Source organism: Pseudomyrmex gracilis, unplaced genomic scaffold (assembly GCF_002006095.1).
Source record: "Pseudomyrmex gracilis isolate BER0280 unplaced genomic scaffold, ASM200609v1 scaffold_6, whole genome shotgun sequence".
In the NCBI taxonomy this organism is placed as follows: domain Eukaryota; kingdom Metazoa; phylum Arthropoda; class Insecta; order Hymenoptera; family Formicidae; genus Pseudomyrmex; species Pseudomyrmex gracilis.
In genome coordinates this window covers 670,643-688,338 of record NW_018020590.1, presented here as the reverse complement: position 1 = coordinate 688,338, position 17,696 = coordinate 670,643, and the positions used below count along the sequence as shown (strand labels likewise).

The 17,696-nt window shown below is 40.4% G+C and overlaps 2 protein-coding genes across 2 annotated transcripts in view; one reads left to right on the top strand and one right to left on the bottom strand.

Annotated features, from left to right (window-relative positions):
* LOC109859001 (RNA polymerase II elongation factor Ell) overlaps positions 1-11,821 on the bottom strand; it is a 70,952-nt gene extending 59,131 nt beyond the window's left edge. Inside the window, exon 1 of the mRNA XM_020436805.1 lies at positions 10,789-11,821. Coding sequence (XP_020292394.1) covers positions 10,789-10,932 — 144 coding nt within the window. The 5' untranslated portion in view covers positions 10,933-11,821. The remainder of the gene's footprint in view (positions 1-10,788) is intronic.
* Positions 11,822-12,615: 794 nt separating this feature from the next.
* Positions 12,616-13,634, top strand: LOC109858796. Its single transcript, XM_020436412.1, has 3 exons — positions 12,616-12,855; positions 13,278-13,404; positions 13,484-13,634. The coding sequence occupies exons 1-2, from the start codon at positions 12,712-12,714 to the stop codon at positions 13,359-13,361; spliced, it is 228 nt and encodes a 75-aa protein (XP_020292001.1). The 5' UTR covers positions 12,616-12,711; the 3' UTR covers positions 13,362-13,404; positions 13,484-13,634.
* The last annotated feature ends 4,062 nt before the right edge of the window (positions 13,635-17,696 follow it).

Below are 17,696 nucleotides of genomic sequence, written 5' to 3'. Positions count from 1 at the left end.
AATCTCAGGCTCTGTAATCAATTTTTAAAGTCTTTATAGACTTTACATTATATTAACTTTAAAAAATTCACTTACTTGAGAAAACCAAATTCCAAAAAAACAAGGATTTTTTTTTTTTTTTAAATTTGCTTTGCAGTAAAGTATTATAAAATTACACTTTCACAAGGTTTGTTCAAATTTTATGTATCTACAAAAAACATGTAAGAAAAAAATTTAATTAGAGGAACTAAACTCTAGGGATTTTTTAATAACTCACGACGTAATTCTCGAAATTCTTTTGAGATTCGATCAATATCGTACACGAAAATATTTGCTGTTTGAATCGAAGTGATCAAAGACGTCTGTCGGAGCAAAGAGCTTTGACACGCAATAACGTCCGAACGGATGTCTACGATCTCATCCGTTTGAATGTTTTACGCGTTATCCCTGTCCGATCTGCTTGGACGACTGCGGCGTCTACGAAGCAGATTATCCCTTTTCGCCTGATGGGATATCGGAAACTGCTAATCGTTTTGTGTTTCACTGCGATTGTTCACGTTAGAATATACAAAGAATTATCCTCGTCCCGCTCATTCTTTCACAGTTGTCTCGCCATTCATTCGCGAGCAGCTAAAAGGCAATTCTTAGCAGTGTTCGGGTGAATGTCCGAGACGACAACCCTGAATCAATTCTTAAGACTTCCGTCCATTCGATTTGCATTCGCCTATTTGTGTGCGCTCGTATTATTTAAAGAGTCCCGACGAGAAATTCTACATATTGCTAAATTTGTCGCACATCTAAATCATTCACACATTTAAAACCGTAAGCTGGCTGCATTTTAATAACCTAATCTTCCTTTACTATAGCGTAGAGACGACGAAATGCAGATAGAATCTCACGCGCGGTCGCACGCGTCGTCGCATTTATCATATTGCCCACCATATTGCCACAAATTTATTAACATTACGAGGTATATCATCTAAAAACTGTGCATTCCACGAGACACGCGATATGCCGTGGGGCTTGAGACTGCCGAGTCGTTTTGAGCGTGCCGCGTCGGAGAAGTCGGAGGAATCGGGGTTAGGAGGTTGGAATTGGATAAATTTTTCGACCAAATTGTAGAAATGCTCGTTTGTCTCGCTTCATGAAATCGATGTATCGAGTGTTTTTATTACAAAATAATAATGCTCGATGCAAATATTTACATTATTTCACACACGCGCGACAGACCTTACACGCATCTCTCTCCGAATCTTGATCGGTAGAAGTAACATTCTATACAGAAGCAGAATGAAGCAAACAAATAATTTAGATCAAGGTCCGCGCTTTTATTATTAGTTTTTCAATCCTCGAGAATTATCTTTTATCGTTGACTTTTCTTTTACGAACTAATTCACGTGTTGCTAAAAGCAAATACTCGTTTCGCGTACGCCGAGATAAAATCGCGATTACGTTTGTTGAACACATTACAATCGGTCGCGATTTAATTTCATGTCGCGCTATCAAGGATGAAATTAATTCGACGGCGGTCGCGAGAATCGCAAGGCCAATGATTACACCCCCCCCCTCCCTCTCCACTCGTGAGTTACGTTTCTGAACGACGACCGGGTATATCGACGAAAAAAAAGAGATGTCAGTGCTGCGATAAACAATTCAAAATGAAAGTCGATGTGACACAGGCATGTCAGGATTCCTGAAATTCCGAAAATATCAACGTCCACGCTTTCGACGCGATAAACCGCGATCGCTTGATGATGATATTCGAAGCGTATATATCAAAGTGACAGATTCACGAGAATAATTTCGCGTTTCACATAAGTGTATTTCCGTGTTGCGAATTGATTTTTTGAAATACGAAATTATGCTCATTGTGTATAAAATTAAATTCGTAAAATATTCAGGTTACCTACGCACACACAAACGTGTTAGCGGTTTCGTAAACACAACTTTTACCGCGTTGCGAAGCGCTTCTACGTCAATTAAATAATTACGACGAGATCGCACATAGAAAAGTGGCGGCATGAAATCGCGGTGAATCCGGCAATTAACTTTTCTCTTAAACGCAAGCACGTGCGTAACTCGCAAATCATCTTGAAGAAATCTCTCGGAGCGTGTTCGACCTGTTTTTCACGAAAGCCGGAAGCGCGTATCGATCGCAGGTTGCGTTACGTTCCGCTGTCAGATCCGGAATACGCTGTTATTAATTCTCATGACACTCTATTACACACACCGCTTGCATTTGCAGTTAAAATAATTCAGGCAATATAACATGTGTTAAGTCACGCGCGATCAATTTGAACAGACAGGCGCTTGAGAGAAACAATTTATTGCTTTACTATCGTTAAAAAAAAAAAAAAGGAGAAAACTTGAAGTAATGTGAGCACAATATGTGTAAGGAAATATGTAAAGGAAAATAAAAAAATAAAAAACAATATTTTATTTATACTTAAAATATTTATATTTCAATATAATATATACTTGACACACAATATGAGTTTATCTAAAAAATATGAAACAAATATAGAAAATCTAACCGTGTTAAAGTCGTTCGAAATTTTCATAAATCGAAAATTTTCTTCCAATGTTTCTGGATACAACGCAGGTACATTTGTTAGACAAATCTGGACTTCTAAAATACTTTGTGAATATATACATTTTTTTCCACGCTTACAAAATATACAATAGTTTCGAAAGTTTCAAAAAGTCTTTATACTATTCAACTTTAGAATCGATTCTGTCAAACGTTTTAGTAAGTACACAATACTCCTATAGATTTTCTTTAGTCTATAAATCATTAAAAAGACATATTGTAAAAAGTACACAAAAGACAGAAATTCTGCAGAACAATAAATTTTAAAAGTCTATAGCTTTCTTTCTCAACAATACTGTCTTAAAGAAAAGAATTGTTTATTCAATAGGACTATGTTTTACTTCCCTTCTAAATTTAGGAACTGTCCATTATAAAGCAAATATTTTATTGCGAGAAAAATATTTTTTTGATTCCCGTCGCATAATTGGTTTGTGCGCGCTACACCCCACACGTTTCTCTTTATTGTGGCTTGTTGAGAACGTTTCAAACTATATTCCTTTGGAAGAACATTTTAACCACGAGCGTAGGGGAATGAACGACGCAAATTACCTCGATGGAAAGAGCCGCGGGGCAAAAGAGGCGAGAATTTTTCAGCGCGCGCGTACATATTCCGGACAGGGAAAGCCCACGGTATTACAATAAAACCTGGGATATATATTCTTCATGAACGATTAGCGGCCGAGAATCCCTTTTTAAACCTACATCGTCCGAGCGATCTGCTTTTCGTGTCGGCAAAATATATAAAAAAAAAAAACTTTCGCGACAGCGGAGTTGTGCCAGTTAGGGCGAATACGTAATTATCGATAATTAAAACAGTGTGCATACTAATAAACAAGGCGGCGTGCGTTATTTTGTTTACTTTATTACCTCCAATATTTTCCGTTCAATATTCAGCTTCACCTTTCCTTTTTGACAATCTCTTTTTCTAATTTTTATCGGCGACTACGCTATCAGCGGCAGACGACGCGAAAATACATAAAAACACTCTGATTTCTATAAATATTTTCTCGCAGATATAAAATAAGATAATGGAAGTAAAAAGACAGATAAGATTTTGTATGTGACACTTGCGATGAACACTTGTGGCATAAGTAACGTCGGCTATTTACAAGAAGAGAGTTTTTTCTTCCGGTTAATCTCGACGCGATTTATCGATCGTCGAGAATGACAGCGAGCGACAACCACGAGCACCAGCGAGACGAAGTGAGACAAGTAGATCACAGCTCGCCACAAATCGCGCCAATAAAAAGATTAGTTATAAAACTGTCAACTTTTATGACCGATCCTTTTTTCAGTAATGGGAAATAAAATGGGACGATAAAAGACGATACTTCTAATCGAAGGAAAATTCTGATTTCTTGAGCTATTTTCCCACCTCGATAAGATCTCGACGCGATTCGCAATGTCCATTTTGCAAAATGCACGCGCAACATCGATTTCTTGTTCAAGAGCAACGGCCTTGAGACGAACTCTTCTAGCACCCCGACGTCCTTAGAGAGAAAGGACGTCTCTCTCGGAGGCCTTCCTTGGAGAGAAAGCCTCTGCCCGCTAGATAACCACACGGAACACCGCGCACACCGGCACAGGAATCACATCACTCTCCCTTCACCGATCTTTTTATCGCAATCTCGAGAGACCTCGCCATAGACGCGCGACTTCTCCAGGCAACTTCGGCATTCGAGCGCGTCGCCGTTTTCTATATCGTACGATATTAACCTTTTCTCGATCCGCTTCGTGTACCAGCACCGATCGCGCAGACAGTAAATTTATACTTACGTACGCGCGCAAACTCGCTCGAGGATAGATTTTGTGATCGCGCGCGGATTCGGTTAACATGCAAAATATCTCTCCCTCTCTTTCTCTTTCTCTCAACAGTCAGAAACTCTGAACGACGTGAGCGTTAGACGATCGTTTGCAAAATTCACACACTAATTTCGCAACGCTAGGATATTAGATGATAATCTCCGTTGGTAAAATGCACGAACAAATCCCAGAGGAAATTCTCGGAGCGCGAATCTTTTTACGCGCTCGCAGGAAGACAGCGAGACACTCTCGATGAAGTTTCAATCACATTACTTTCTCATCAATTCGCAGCAGATGAGTCGACGCCTCGGCAGTTACCTACAACGTAAAAGATTGAGGAAAAAAAAAAGAAGAAAATGCCACCGTGGAGGTGCATTAATGGTCTCCGTCGCGCTCACATTTCACAGTAATATTTAAGAAGCGTGTATGCCTTTCCGTTTGCATAATTAATTGTACGGTTCACTTGCTTTGCGCGCATGCAAAGAGAAAAAATCGGCGAAACGTGTGCGTGTGTAGCGAAATATTCTTGTGAATGCGGCCACCGCACAGGATGTCATTAAAGCACCGATTAATTAATGCACTGATTGTGTGTGTGTGTGTGGCGCGTTACACGTATAGTTGACGACAAGAGAATGGGAGAGAACGACGCAAGGGGTGAAAGAGATCGGTCGCTTTTATGTGTCATATTCGTCGAGAGCCCGGTGAACCACTCGTGCGTGCACGAGTAATTATTGGTCTGGAATCGCCGCAGTGCATCGTCTGTGTGTGTGTGTCGCGCGGCGAAAAGGAAAAGCGGAAGAGACGTCGAGACGAACCAGGGCGAGCGGTCTCGGAAGAAGTTCGCGAGAGATGTAAATTATTACGGCGAGATATAATCTGCAGAGAGACGCGTGGCTTTGATCACAGCACAACCATAAGAATATTTTTTCTTCGCGGAATGGAGAATTCACGCAAGAGAACAAAAGTTTATCGGACGCGTGAGAATATAAAAAAACAACACAACAATAATAAACTCTTATCGAAAGCTATTATCGCATCGTTGATAAACCGGATTTCCAACGATAGATCGGAATTTCTATTTATTGTTTGTGTATTGTTTTTTTTAATCACAAAAAATACTTATGCCGTATTGTAGTGTGTTGTTTTTCAGAACTAAAAGAACTCTTCAAGCAAAAAATATTTTAATCTATCATTTTTCTTAAGCAATTAAGTCAACGATATGTTAAAATGACACATTGTAACATTATCTACAAATACTTGAAGAGACCTGAGAAGTGTTTAAATATTTTAGAGATAAAATTCATGTAGCGACCGTATGCCCCCCCGAGCTCCCATTTCTCGACCATTGTCGTAACGACCGTGTCTTTTTACGATGCTTTTATGCGGCTTTATCGTTTCGAAGTCCCGGGACTGACACAACACGGCGACGACGATTTATGCGTAAACCCGATGTCGTAACGGCTTGGCGGGGATAATTTCGCGTTGCGCCGTGACTCCCGGCACGGGAGCGAAAGAGAGAGAGAGAGAGACTCCGATGCATGAATTCGTAATTACAGATCTCCGGGAACGCTACAAAATCAATTCGCGCGCATTATGAGGCGAACCTCGCTCGTTTCTCGCGCGGGTCTCCGCGATCCCGCAGTAACGAACCCGTTCTCGAAGCCGCACGAATTTCGCTCTCGTGACGGCGCGCGAGACGGTCGGGGGGCCGTCGTCGATTTCACCATTCTCATCGAAATTCGTCGTCGGTGAAAACGATACCGGGTATACCTACCCGATCGCGCGCGCTCTGCGCTCCAGGTCGAAAGCGCGCAACCGCGCGCGCGGTTCTCCCGATCGAGAACGTTTCCGGGAAGTGTATCGATCCGACCGTTCGGATAACATTACCGCCGCGGAGATCGTAAAACCGTTAGAGGGAATTAGCCAGAAACCGCACGCACTTTTTTTTCTCAAAGAGGCGTCTACTCGTATATCGAGATATCGTCTGGTCAAACTAAAAGCGATACTCGACGTTATTTTGCTCATTATCTAACAGACATTATCAGTATTGACGAGAAAAAAAAACTTGCGTTTTACGTAACCGCGCAAACAAATATTATTTTTCTCTTCGTTTATAAGCAAAGCTTTACTTGTCCGATATAATCGTTGATAATTAATCCCCACTGGAGGATAATCGTATCGGCATTCTCGAATGTGTTTATCAGAACGTGTACGCCTGTGCGTTAGTACACATGTACATTTCAGCCTCGAAGGCGCATAAACAGTGACATTTAGAATGTCGCGTACAAAACGTAATGATGTTACTCATTGCCGCTAATTGACACGTGGCTGAATTGCACTCGCAAGTTTGTCCGTTCGAGTTTTTGTTTATTCCATTTCAACCGACCGCGATGACCTAAGAAAAAAGAAAAAAAAAATACATTCTACAGCTGCGAAAAGTAGATAAGCGACTCTTTTTCTGTGCTCGTAAAGTTTACACACTTTGCACACTCCACGACTATATTAGCGTTTGCGAATTCGCGAACGAGTGGCGAGGGATGTGTAAAATCCGAGCTCGCGTCACCGGTCGTGAAAACGACAAGAGCCAGGTGATCGCATAAGGTCTATTGCTGCGTATTTGGTAGCTTTTGACAAAATAAACCTTCGATTCGCGTGACGACAAGCTGATGGTAACAAGTACCTGCGAATAAGCTCCGCGTTACGGCTAATCAAAATAAACGAGCAGAACGAATGATTGAGATTCAGCATTGAAATATTCGCAACTCTGTTACGTGAATTGATGTAAAAATTCGAAAGTGATTTAGCAATATCATCTATTTTGGCAATAAGGAGCATAAATGATAACTCCGAAAATTGCTTCCACATCTCGATTAAGCGCCCAAGTTGTTTCGTAACTCTACGTAAGCGAACAAATTTATTTATTTTGCGTTTTGTAAAAGAAATTAAACGAGACCGATACATATTTACGCCACGAGGCAAATACGCCTCCTTCTTGCGTATGTGTGTGGAGATTTTATTTGCAACAAGAATTTTCACGACACGCAATCATTTGTTTTCACAATTATTAACGTGTATATCCATACATGTGGATGTATGTCGCGGAACGAATGTAAATCGTGATCGCCGAGACCTGTCGGTTTTACGCCGTTTCAAGGTTTTCAACGATCGGCATTATTTTTTGAAAAAAATGTCTTTCCCTCTCTCTTCTGTTCCTCTCTCACTCTTTCTCTCTCTCTCTCTCTCTGTCTCGTACCCTAAAACCCTCCTCCGACACACGACGTAGCTGGCATTCACTTTCACCTCTCATAATTTATTCTATACCGAGCGTAAATTGGAGGTATTTGGCATATGTAAGTCGCCAATTTAACAGCGCGATTACGAGATGAGATACATTTTTTGTTTGTCTCTTTTTTGATCTCTCTTTCTCTCTCTTTATCGAGACTACTTTTAACGATGTCGATGTGTATCTTATGCCGCGAGGAATGCACCTCTGCGCGTTAATATCATTCGACTTTCCATTCGCAACATTCTATATGTTCCGGTATGGTATTAAATGTATATTGAATTATTTTTCCGTGTGAGAAAGAAAAAAACGAAGATCGGAATTCCCGGTCGGTCTAGAACGCGCAAATATTTGATATCTTTCGGTTCTCTTTCACAATAAATTCGTGCGCCATTTAAATTCTAAATCCACACGAGTCCTAAATTTTCGTCAATGACCTAAAACCTTCAAATCATCGAAAACGAAGTCCGTAGAGACAAACAAAAACAAAATTGTACAATTTTTAAAAAATAAACCGTGCAACAGAACAAGTACGTTTCTCACAAATTACGAATGGTAAACAGATCCATTAGCCACGAGTTCGAGGAATGATAATTTATACAGTCAGAAGAAAATTTAACCAAGTGTAAGGAAGATAATGGAGGAAAAAAAAAGAGATAAAGAGAGCGATAAAAAGAAATTGTCTTTCTCTCTCTCTTTTGTTGAATTGAAATAAAATATATACAAGCGGTCGTAGCCTCGTTCCTTCAGGTTCGAGTTATTCGAGTTTCGAAGGACAGCTGTACTTCTCGAAAAGAGATACGCCCCTTTTCTTACGGTATACACAGAGAAACCTTGAACCGGCCCTTGGGAGTCTGAGGGAGCTGGCATTCGAAATCTTGCAACGCTTTCTAAACAACTGTGTGCGTTGTACCTTTTATCTCTCTCTCTCTCTCTTTTGTTTACTTTATGTGCGTCCTTAGTCGTAAAGGATGAGATCTTTCATTTAAAAGGCCGGTAGAATTAAATCGCAAGTGGAGAATATCTAATACGATGTACGCTAATCGCGTACTTTTACTTGATCTCAATCTATTTATTTATTTTTGAATCATTTTTTACGCACAGAAAAGATGTGATAATAAATTTACAGTTCTGTGACTCGATTCCGATAATTCTCGTTATTCTAGTTTTTCAGGCTGTGACGCAACAATAATTATTCACTTATCTCAAAATAATAACTTTACTAGTTTCAATAGTCTGATATATGCATGATAAAAAAAAAAATAAATAAAAGTTAAGGAAAGTTGGAATTTTTTTCACTCGCTAATATAAGATATGACAGTACGACCAACAAATTTATTCTATTAACGTAACAACTATCACCCGGTCAATCGAAACGAAATTGCTGCCGATTAATATCCACTTATTTAAATGTGACAACACAGGTATGCGATTTCAAAATGTATTTAAAACGTCTAACAAAACTATTGCTACGCCAAAGACCGAATGAGATTTTCTGCGATTCTGATTATTAGCGCAAATTTATATACTGTCGCGTTAATGCAACGCTAAAATCGATTTTATACGAAATTTTGTTCTTCTCCGTTAATTGTCGAGTGACAGGTGGAAATACGACGAGCCGCGAACAGCGAAATTGTTTTATCGAAATTATTTTCTGGCCGCTCTACATGACCGCGCCGTTGCCGCCGCGACACATATAAACCGCGATTTGAGTCGGAGACAAATTGCAAGTCACGCAATAAATATAAGACAGCAAAAACAAAAACATAAAAGAAAGATGATAAACGTGCAAGACACAATTGTGTACACACGCATTATTTTATTGGCCTCGGAACGACAGCTAGATTCGCGCATTTGACGAGCGATATTTTGACGAAGGCACGCCCCACCATGTACCTCCAATCCACTGTACTTTCGAATCTCTCGTCCGGGAGGTTAGAATCAGCTGATGTAAGAATTTGTAATCGCTTCATGGTCGTTAGACACCACAATTAAAAAAAAAAACAAAAAAAAACAAAAAAAAAAACAAAACAAAAAAAAACACTTGCGCGCGATTTAAACAGCTACAAAAGCCGTAAAAATATAAAGGTCATGGGAGAGACTTTTAATTGTGTTTTAAAAGATCCCCGACTGTGTCGGGTCAACCAAAATGGTTTACGTCCTGTTAAAGATTCTTTCTTTTCTCTACGAAAGACTACGTTTGGCAGACATTTTGCATTCGACGCATGATAAATTGTATTTTTCTATTTTTCAAACCGGAAAAACAAGTTTCTTTCTGAAAGGATCGCCACGGGATGCGAATAACGTTTGAAAATAATAAATGACTCTCAAAATGAGGAACTTTCCCATGAAATACATCGTGCACTGTACAAACGTTGTCTCTTTCTCGGTTATGTATTATAAAATATCAGGGTGAATTTTTCGGACTCGACTCAACTCGTTCTCGCGCTCTCGTATTACGTAATTGCCGTTGTCAAAGCAGCAGACGTGTCGACATCGCGCGACTCGCTCGCTCGCTCGCTCACCCGCTGCTGGCTACAGCTCCAAAAGCGCAAAAAGGGAGACCGCAGACACGGGCGTATCGAATTTTCGGGTTTATCGGCCTCGTGAGTTCACGTGAAAAGTTTCTCGAAAGGCGGTAAATAAAGAAAAAGAAAGAGAGCAGCTGCTCGCCAGGAGAGCCAACGTGGCCCTCTCTCGTGCGCCGATCTCCTTCGGAGGAGAGCGACCGAAAGCAGATGGAGATGAGAGGTGAAGAGAGAGGGAGAGAAAAAGAGAAAAGATCGAGTCCAAAAAGTTTCCAGACGTCGGCAACGAGAAGACGTCGTCGCAACGAAATTTCGCACGAAATATGGCGAGCGCGACACGATGATCGGGTGTCTCGTCTCTCTCTCTCTCTTTCTCTTCTTGGCATGATATTACGACACACGTATGTACGCGCACACATACGCGCCGTCATTCTGCACGCACGTATACATACGCGCGTGTGTCAGTAAGATACGTACATATGTATCCGAGCGCACGTACATTCATGTACACGGAGCGAGTTGTGGCGCGCGCGCGCGCAAGCGACAATCCTAGCCTCTCTAACGCGAGAAGCATGAATCGCAGATACAGAGAAGGAATTACTTACCCGATTCTTGAGGTACTCCTGGATGGCACGAAACGACGAGTCAGTAAGCTTGGTGAAGATTAGCGACTTGTTACGGTTGAAATTACTTTGCGATGATAAACCATACTGGACACCTGGCACCAGCGCCATTTCTTCGTTGCCCATTTCGCCGTGTGCGGGCTTCTCGCTGTCTCGCTCGGTCGCGTCGCTCTATCCCGCTCGCACTTGCGCACCGACTCACGTCCCCGCGGCGCAGCACACAGCTGACGGCCTCCGTTGCGAGCCTCTGCTCTCCGAGCCCCCCTCCCTCCCTGTACCGTGAAGCGGCGCACGACGATAACGCACTTCTCTCGTTACACTCGCGTTCTCTCCCTCTGTTTTCCCTCTCTCTTTTTCTATCTCTATTTTTCTCTATTTATTCTCTCGTCTTTTTCACCGTCAATGAATTTTTACACGCGACGCGAAATTCGCGCCATGCGGCGCGCGTAACGAATCACCGGATAACTACCGAACGACGGAAAATCCTGAACCGGAACTTCCGCGGCGCCGAGATGCTTCTTCGTGCAACGTGTTTTTCCTTCTACACACCTCCGTCTCCGCTACCGCTTCTCGCGCCTTCTTCACACGTCTCCGTATGTTCTCTCCTTTACCCCTCTTTCTCTCTCTCTCCTCTCACGATGCACTCGCGATCAGAGCTGAGACATCCCCCCGGATACGGTATCACTGTATGTGGCAGCAGCACCCCCGTGAACGATGTTAACGACCGAGTTCCACCCTCGAGCGCGTTTTCTCATCAACGCGACTCCCACTCGACCGTCTCATATTATCACGTCGACACGATTCAATTCGAATTTTTCTTGCGATTCAATCCGAGTCGAACGAGAGAGTAGAGCAGCGCTTGTCGTTTCGGCGTAAGACAACACAACTACATACTTTCGAACAGCCACCTGGTAGGCGGGGCTTACGGAAGAGCCGTCGACCAATCGCGTCGCGCGCAACGAATTAACCCGACAGTTGAACCAAGGACGGTCTCTACCGTCCTCACGCGATGACGGTCAACAATCGACTGCCACCCGACTTCGCCCGATTCGCGTCGCGTACCAAAGTCGCCACCTGCCAGCCGCACGCGTAAGCTCTCTGCGCAGATTTCGCGAACGATGCGTTTGCGCAACCGACTGTTATCGAAATATTTTCGACGAAGTTAATCGCTATTTTACACAGGCACAAAGTAACGTTATTAATCGAGTTTGTTGCATATATTAAATAGACTATAGAAAGAATTTCGCATAGAAAACGGATTATTCCTGAATATGGTTTTCGAGTTGGAAAGGATCGTTATTTTTCGTAAATATCAGGCTGCTTCAGAATCCTGACGAGGTGAACACGAAATGTCTGTGAAAATGACTAACGCGCGATTTTTAATCTATTTTCAGGAATTCTTACAATATACCATCGAATAAAGCAAAACGTTGTTTCGAGAATACAACTGGATCGATTGTATGCGTGATGCGTGTGATTGGCTGTTTTCAGGAACCTGAAATGTGTGAAAACGTCTTCAAATATTGTAATATGTCGATAGTAGTAGAACAATAAAAATATATAGCAATTAAATTTTAGAAACATCAATAATTAAATTAAAAATCAGATTTTTTAAGAACATGTTTGTAAAACTTGTATATTCGAAATTTGTATACAGGCTGCGTTTTGTTATTCGCTGCTAGTACTATACTTCACGTCACATGTACTATAGTTTTGGTACCGGCAGTGAATATCGGAACGCAATAACAGTTTCAATCTTGACCGTTTCCGTAGGAATTTTCTCCATAACCACAATTGTTTTGGCAGCAGTGTATTTTGACGGAGATCATCTGTTACGTCTCAAACTAGCGAAAGAGTTTGGTTAGATTTTAGAGCGTAAATTTCTGAAGTTGTTCTTTCGTAAAAATGACCCGTGTACGGGGCATGGCCACTTTTTTAGCTAATCTAGTGTGGGTTAATATAATGATCAATTTAATCACAGATTATCATGGAGGGAAATACGATCCGATTGGGCCATATCCTAGAATACCAGATCAAAACAGGTTAAAGGTAATTTTCTTTCTTCTTATTTGCGATATTTTCATTTTCTTAATCTTACGTTAAATTTTATCAGTGTCAGTTCTTGATTTTACGATGGCTTTAAGTTTTAAAACCTAATAAAAACTTTTAAACTTATTCTCAAACAAGATTTCACACATTGTGTGATGAAAAGAGAGAGAGGGAGGATAGATGGCAAAACAACTGATAAATATTTTTGTGCAATTATACTTGTGTGTAACTTAGTTTTTTCTACCAATAATGAAATTAATATAAAGTGATGGCTTATATTGTAGAAAAAAGTATATTTGTACTAAAATTTTGTTTCTATTTTACTATTTTAATAAAAATTTGCAGTTTGCAAGACAGATTTCAGTCAAAGATATAAATCTCGATCATGAACTAAAAATTATTGTTATTATTTATTATTTCAGGTGGAAATGGAGTTTGCAGAGCAGTTCAAGAAGTTAACCAATTACAAGGCACCAAGAACACTTTTCATTGAGGATGAAATTTAATAAGAAAGAGAACCAAGTCATTGTTGTAATTTAATTGTACAAAGTAAGTGTAAATATCTCTGATAAGAGAAAAGTGCAGCATTGAATGTTATATTATACATTTATTTGTCTTTTAAATTGAGATTCAAGAACGATACTCCACTCGATGACTACACTTATCTGGGTTATTGTTCTTTGTTACTCACAAAATGTACAGTAGGATGGAATAAATAGAGAAAGGAGGGAGTTGCGGACACAACTCTGGTGATAAATAAAATAATCTTAGGCTGGTAATTTCGGATGATTTTATTAGAGTCCCTGGATTACCTTCCCCTGAGGCAGCTTAACCCAATAAGAAAGCCATCCTTTTTCTATCCCACGTATAACGAGACATTTTGTCTTTAGTGTATCGCAAACGCTTTCTCTTTTCATTTCGCTGTCCATTATAAGAGCACCCTTCGGATATGGTACATTGATCGCAAAACGAGGAACGAGAGAACTGTGCGAACGGACCACAGGAGGGAAAATGCGAAATTAAGAATTTGTTTGTTTATCGAACGTGCGGCTCGTTTACGTTGCTCTCAGGACGTTGATCTTGCGTCAACGTTGTTTCGAATTTTACGGTTCTTTACGAATTCGCGGAGGCGCGATAACGGCTACTGATTGTCTCAGTGTACACGTTCTGTTTTTCATTCTCGAAAGATCTCGCGATTTCAGTAATCCGATTTATTAACATTTATTTGTAGTTTTTAAATTGTGCGTGATCCGCGCGTTATTACGTTTCGTCTTGCAATGATTTCTAAAGAAATAATCACTTGAAATTTCTAAGATGTAATCGGTATTAGTAGAATTGGTGAGTTTTCTCAACAAGAAGTGACGAGATTTCTCGATCTTCGTTCCGAGCAACGAGCAGCCGTTACGATTCCTCCTCGCGATGCGAACAACTTTACCACAGAGACAACGCAATTTAAAAACAAAAACAACATTACACCAAAACATGTACAATGATACACAATTGAATGCGCTTAGTTATATATGCAAACGTCAAATCGAATATAACATTTCAAAATATTGTACATTGTTCTTTCATTTGCGTTGGATATTTGTATAGAGCACTTTTTAGCAGCACATTTCTCTTTTTTTCCGCGTGCAAAGAAAAAACTCTCTCTGAAAAACAGTGGGACGTGCACAAATAATTTGCATTACCCACTGTGTCTCTCTTGCTCGAGTTTGCTCGTACACGTTTGCTCTCATCCGCGTCGAGATAAAAGATCAGAACAATAGTCGGAAAAAACACGGCTCTCGGCGTATATCGTAATAGACAACACATGGAGGCACAGACACGCGGAAAAAACGTGCGGAGACATTGGAACTTGTGGGGAATAAATGTGGATATTTGGAAATATAGAAAATCGCGCCATGCTGTCTCGGAATTTTCCTCTCAACGCTTTTCGAAGTTGTTTTCTTTTTTTTTTTCGCGGTTGAAATAATAATTTACACGCGAGAGAGATTGTACACAAGATATTTCCATACGAGAAACATGTCGCTTCTTAAGCGCGTTTTCGCGAACTTTTTTCACAAATTGTAAAAAGAAAATACGCATTTCCGAGGAAAACACGAAGTTGCAAGGAAACACTTTTTTGTGTAACAATTTCTATGTCGTCTTTAATTCACTGTCTCCCGATTTTAAATCGTCATTCACGAACAGAGAAAATGGATAAAAAAACTTCCTACAAGTTTTGGGTTAAATTGAAATCAACTGAAGTGGCCATCGAAATAAAATTGACGAAATTGCTCGAAATGGTTGCGGACTGATTGAGAGAGAAGGTGAGACAGCAACGACGGCTCTCGCAGCCATGACCATGTATATGTATAATGTATATACACACTTGTAAATATGTATATAATATGTGCAGTTTGTATGTGCAATATATTCTGTGGTTATACACGAGATGCGCGATAATATTTTACACGTGCGCAATGTACTGTCAATGCGTGACAATGTGAGAAAAAATTAGATTACAAACAGGTAGTGCGTGTTGGGCACCGGCGAACGGACGCTTCGTGCGGTGTTCGACGCGAGTGTGACTCGCTCTCATCATGACGATGGGGGATGACAATTGTGTATGAACGAGTTCTCGTACGAACAAGTTTCTCCGTCGTCTTCCGACCGAATCGAGATTATTGCGATCGCGAGTTTAAAGTGTCGGTCGTTATTCGAGTATCCGGGAGAGCGGGCAATGACAAATTACACATTCATTGTCAAATCTTGTCGGTATTACCGGTACAATATTTTGAAGAGGCAAATGTATGAGGTAACAATAAGTACACACGTATACAAATGTACATTATTTTAAGAGATTATTGACGCTTTTTTCAACTTTGATTCAAAATTAAATGTTTGCAGTTATGCGCAGTAAATATTTTTGAATATCCGTCAGATATTCAAGTATTCTCCGCGCGAGTAGTCATTGCGTAATTTTTTTTTTTAGAACTGATTTTGATCGAAATTTTTCTCTTTTCCTTGTCATCGCAATAGAACAAACGGGACGTAAAACCGAAAAGCAGCGTTTATTTCGATCGGAATCGATTCCAAAAAATTACATAATACAGCTACCCTGCGTAGTCTAAAACAAAACGGTTGACCTTATTCACCTCTTCGCGATGTCATCATGTATTTATATCGGATGTTACATCACTCGAATAAAGACCGAGCAACGAATCACAGTTAATCAAACGAATGCTGTATACACGCCGGATTTCCACTCGCGTGATTCCGTCACGGTGTATGTATATGTATATGCGTATGTATACGGCCCCGTTATATATATATATAATATTTATATATGTATATATAACTACTATATATACTTAAAGTTAATAATATTTAACTCTTTCTCTCTCTCTTTCTCTCTGATATATGTATATAATGCAATGATATGGCACGTGGCGCGATGATTCAACGATGATATAGCTCTAATAGGTCTTTCTCTTTCGTCTCATTCTCGACCACAACAGTTCCCATTAATTAATTAACTATAATTGTTTAATCTCATTCATCTCGCACACTTTCCCTTCCAACATTTTACGTCGACTTCTTTCACTCGCTCTCGCACTCTCTCCACAGATATATCTCTCACTCTTCTTTCAATTCCATTCGTACGTTCAATTATGAGCAAGTTTTTTTTTTAATTTATCAGTCGGTCGATGAATTAAGAAAAACAACTCGCTCCTTCTCTCTACATATATACAAAAACCTATCGAATAAATAATGAATAATCGAGACTGCGTCCTCATCGCACAATTAGCGCCGGAAAATACAACCGTCTGTGCTCATACTTTATTTATCTAATAATACGAAGATCGCATTCAACGTCGATGTGACACGAGGACGAAACAATCGCATTTACACTAAGTGTGCCGTTAGAATTGGTCATATGATATTTTAGTTCTCACGACTTTAGTGTTAACGGTCAACGAATCACTTGTATAGACTCCTCTCTCTCTTTTTCTCTCCTTCCAGTATATGAAATAAAATTTATTTAGAATAGGAGAAACAGATTCTCACGCGTTCATTTCGTTCTCTCATCTGCCAACTATGTGTGCGGCACGAAGCTTAATGAATGACGCGCGGTATGACTCTTAAAACGAGACAAATGTCACGTGTATGAATCTCTAATCGATACGGTGCGATTGATGCGGGGTATAGTCGACATTCTCCGTGATTGCGTCTTGCTATATATAGGCATATATTGATGTCACCAGGATTGTCAGGATTTCGAGAGGCAACGCGCTTGTCCGAGTATCGCACAATCGCCGTGCCGGTGCAGCGAATTGTCGCCGAGCGAATCGATTACTAGGACAATACTGGTGTTCGCGATCGTCATCCGTGATGATGATGATGATAATGATAATGATGATAATAATGACAATGATGACAATGATTCGCTTTCGGAATGAGAAATGTAAACGACGACGACGGCCCGTGCATTCGGAATAACTCTGATGGTGTGAATGTGGAGTCACACAAGCGCAATCCCGCCCGTGTACGTGTGTTTGTGTAGATTCCGTCGTGTGTACGTACGTGTGTATAATATTATATACATATGTGTGTGTGTGTATGTTTGCATCCAGAATTCACTAGAGAACAACTCGTATGATATCCATGAGCGGACAAACGAAAAATATTATATTGAAGAGGATTTGATACTCTCTGATTAAATAGATATTTTCTCTGTGTTGAATGTGCGTGTTTGATCGGATACAATTGCTTTAAATCACCTTGTACACTTCGCATAGCGGACGATATTGAGATCTCTCTTTCTCTCTCTTATTTTTTCCCGTCCTGCTTTGCTT

Coding starts and splice junctions, on each gene's coding strand:
- LOC109858796 (XM_020436412.1), top strand. CDS start 12,712: ATGACCCGTGTACGGGGCATGGCCACTTTTTTAGCTAATCTAGTGTGG. Junction 12,856..13,277: donor CAGATCAAAACAGGTTAAAG/GTAATTTTCTTT, acceptor TTATTATTTCAG/GTGGAAATGGAGTTTGCAGA.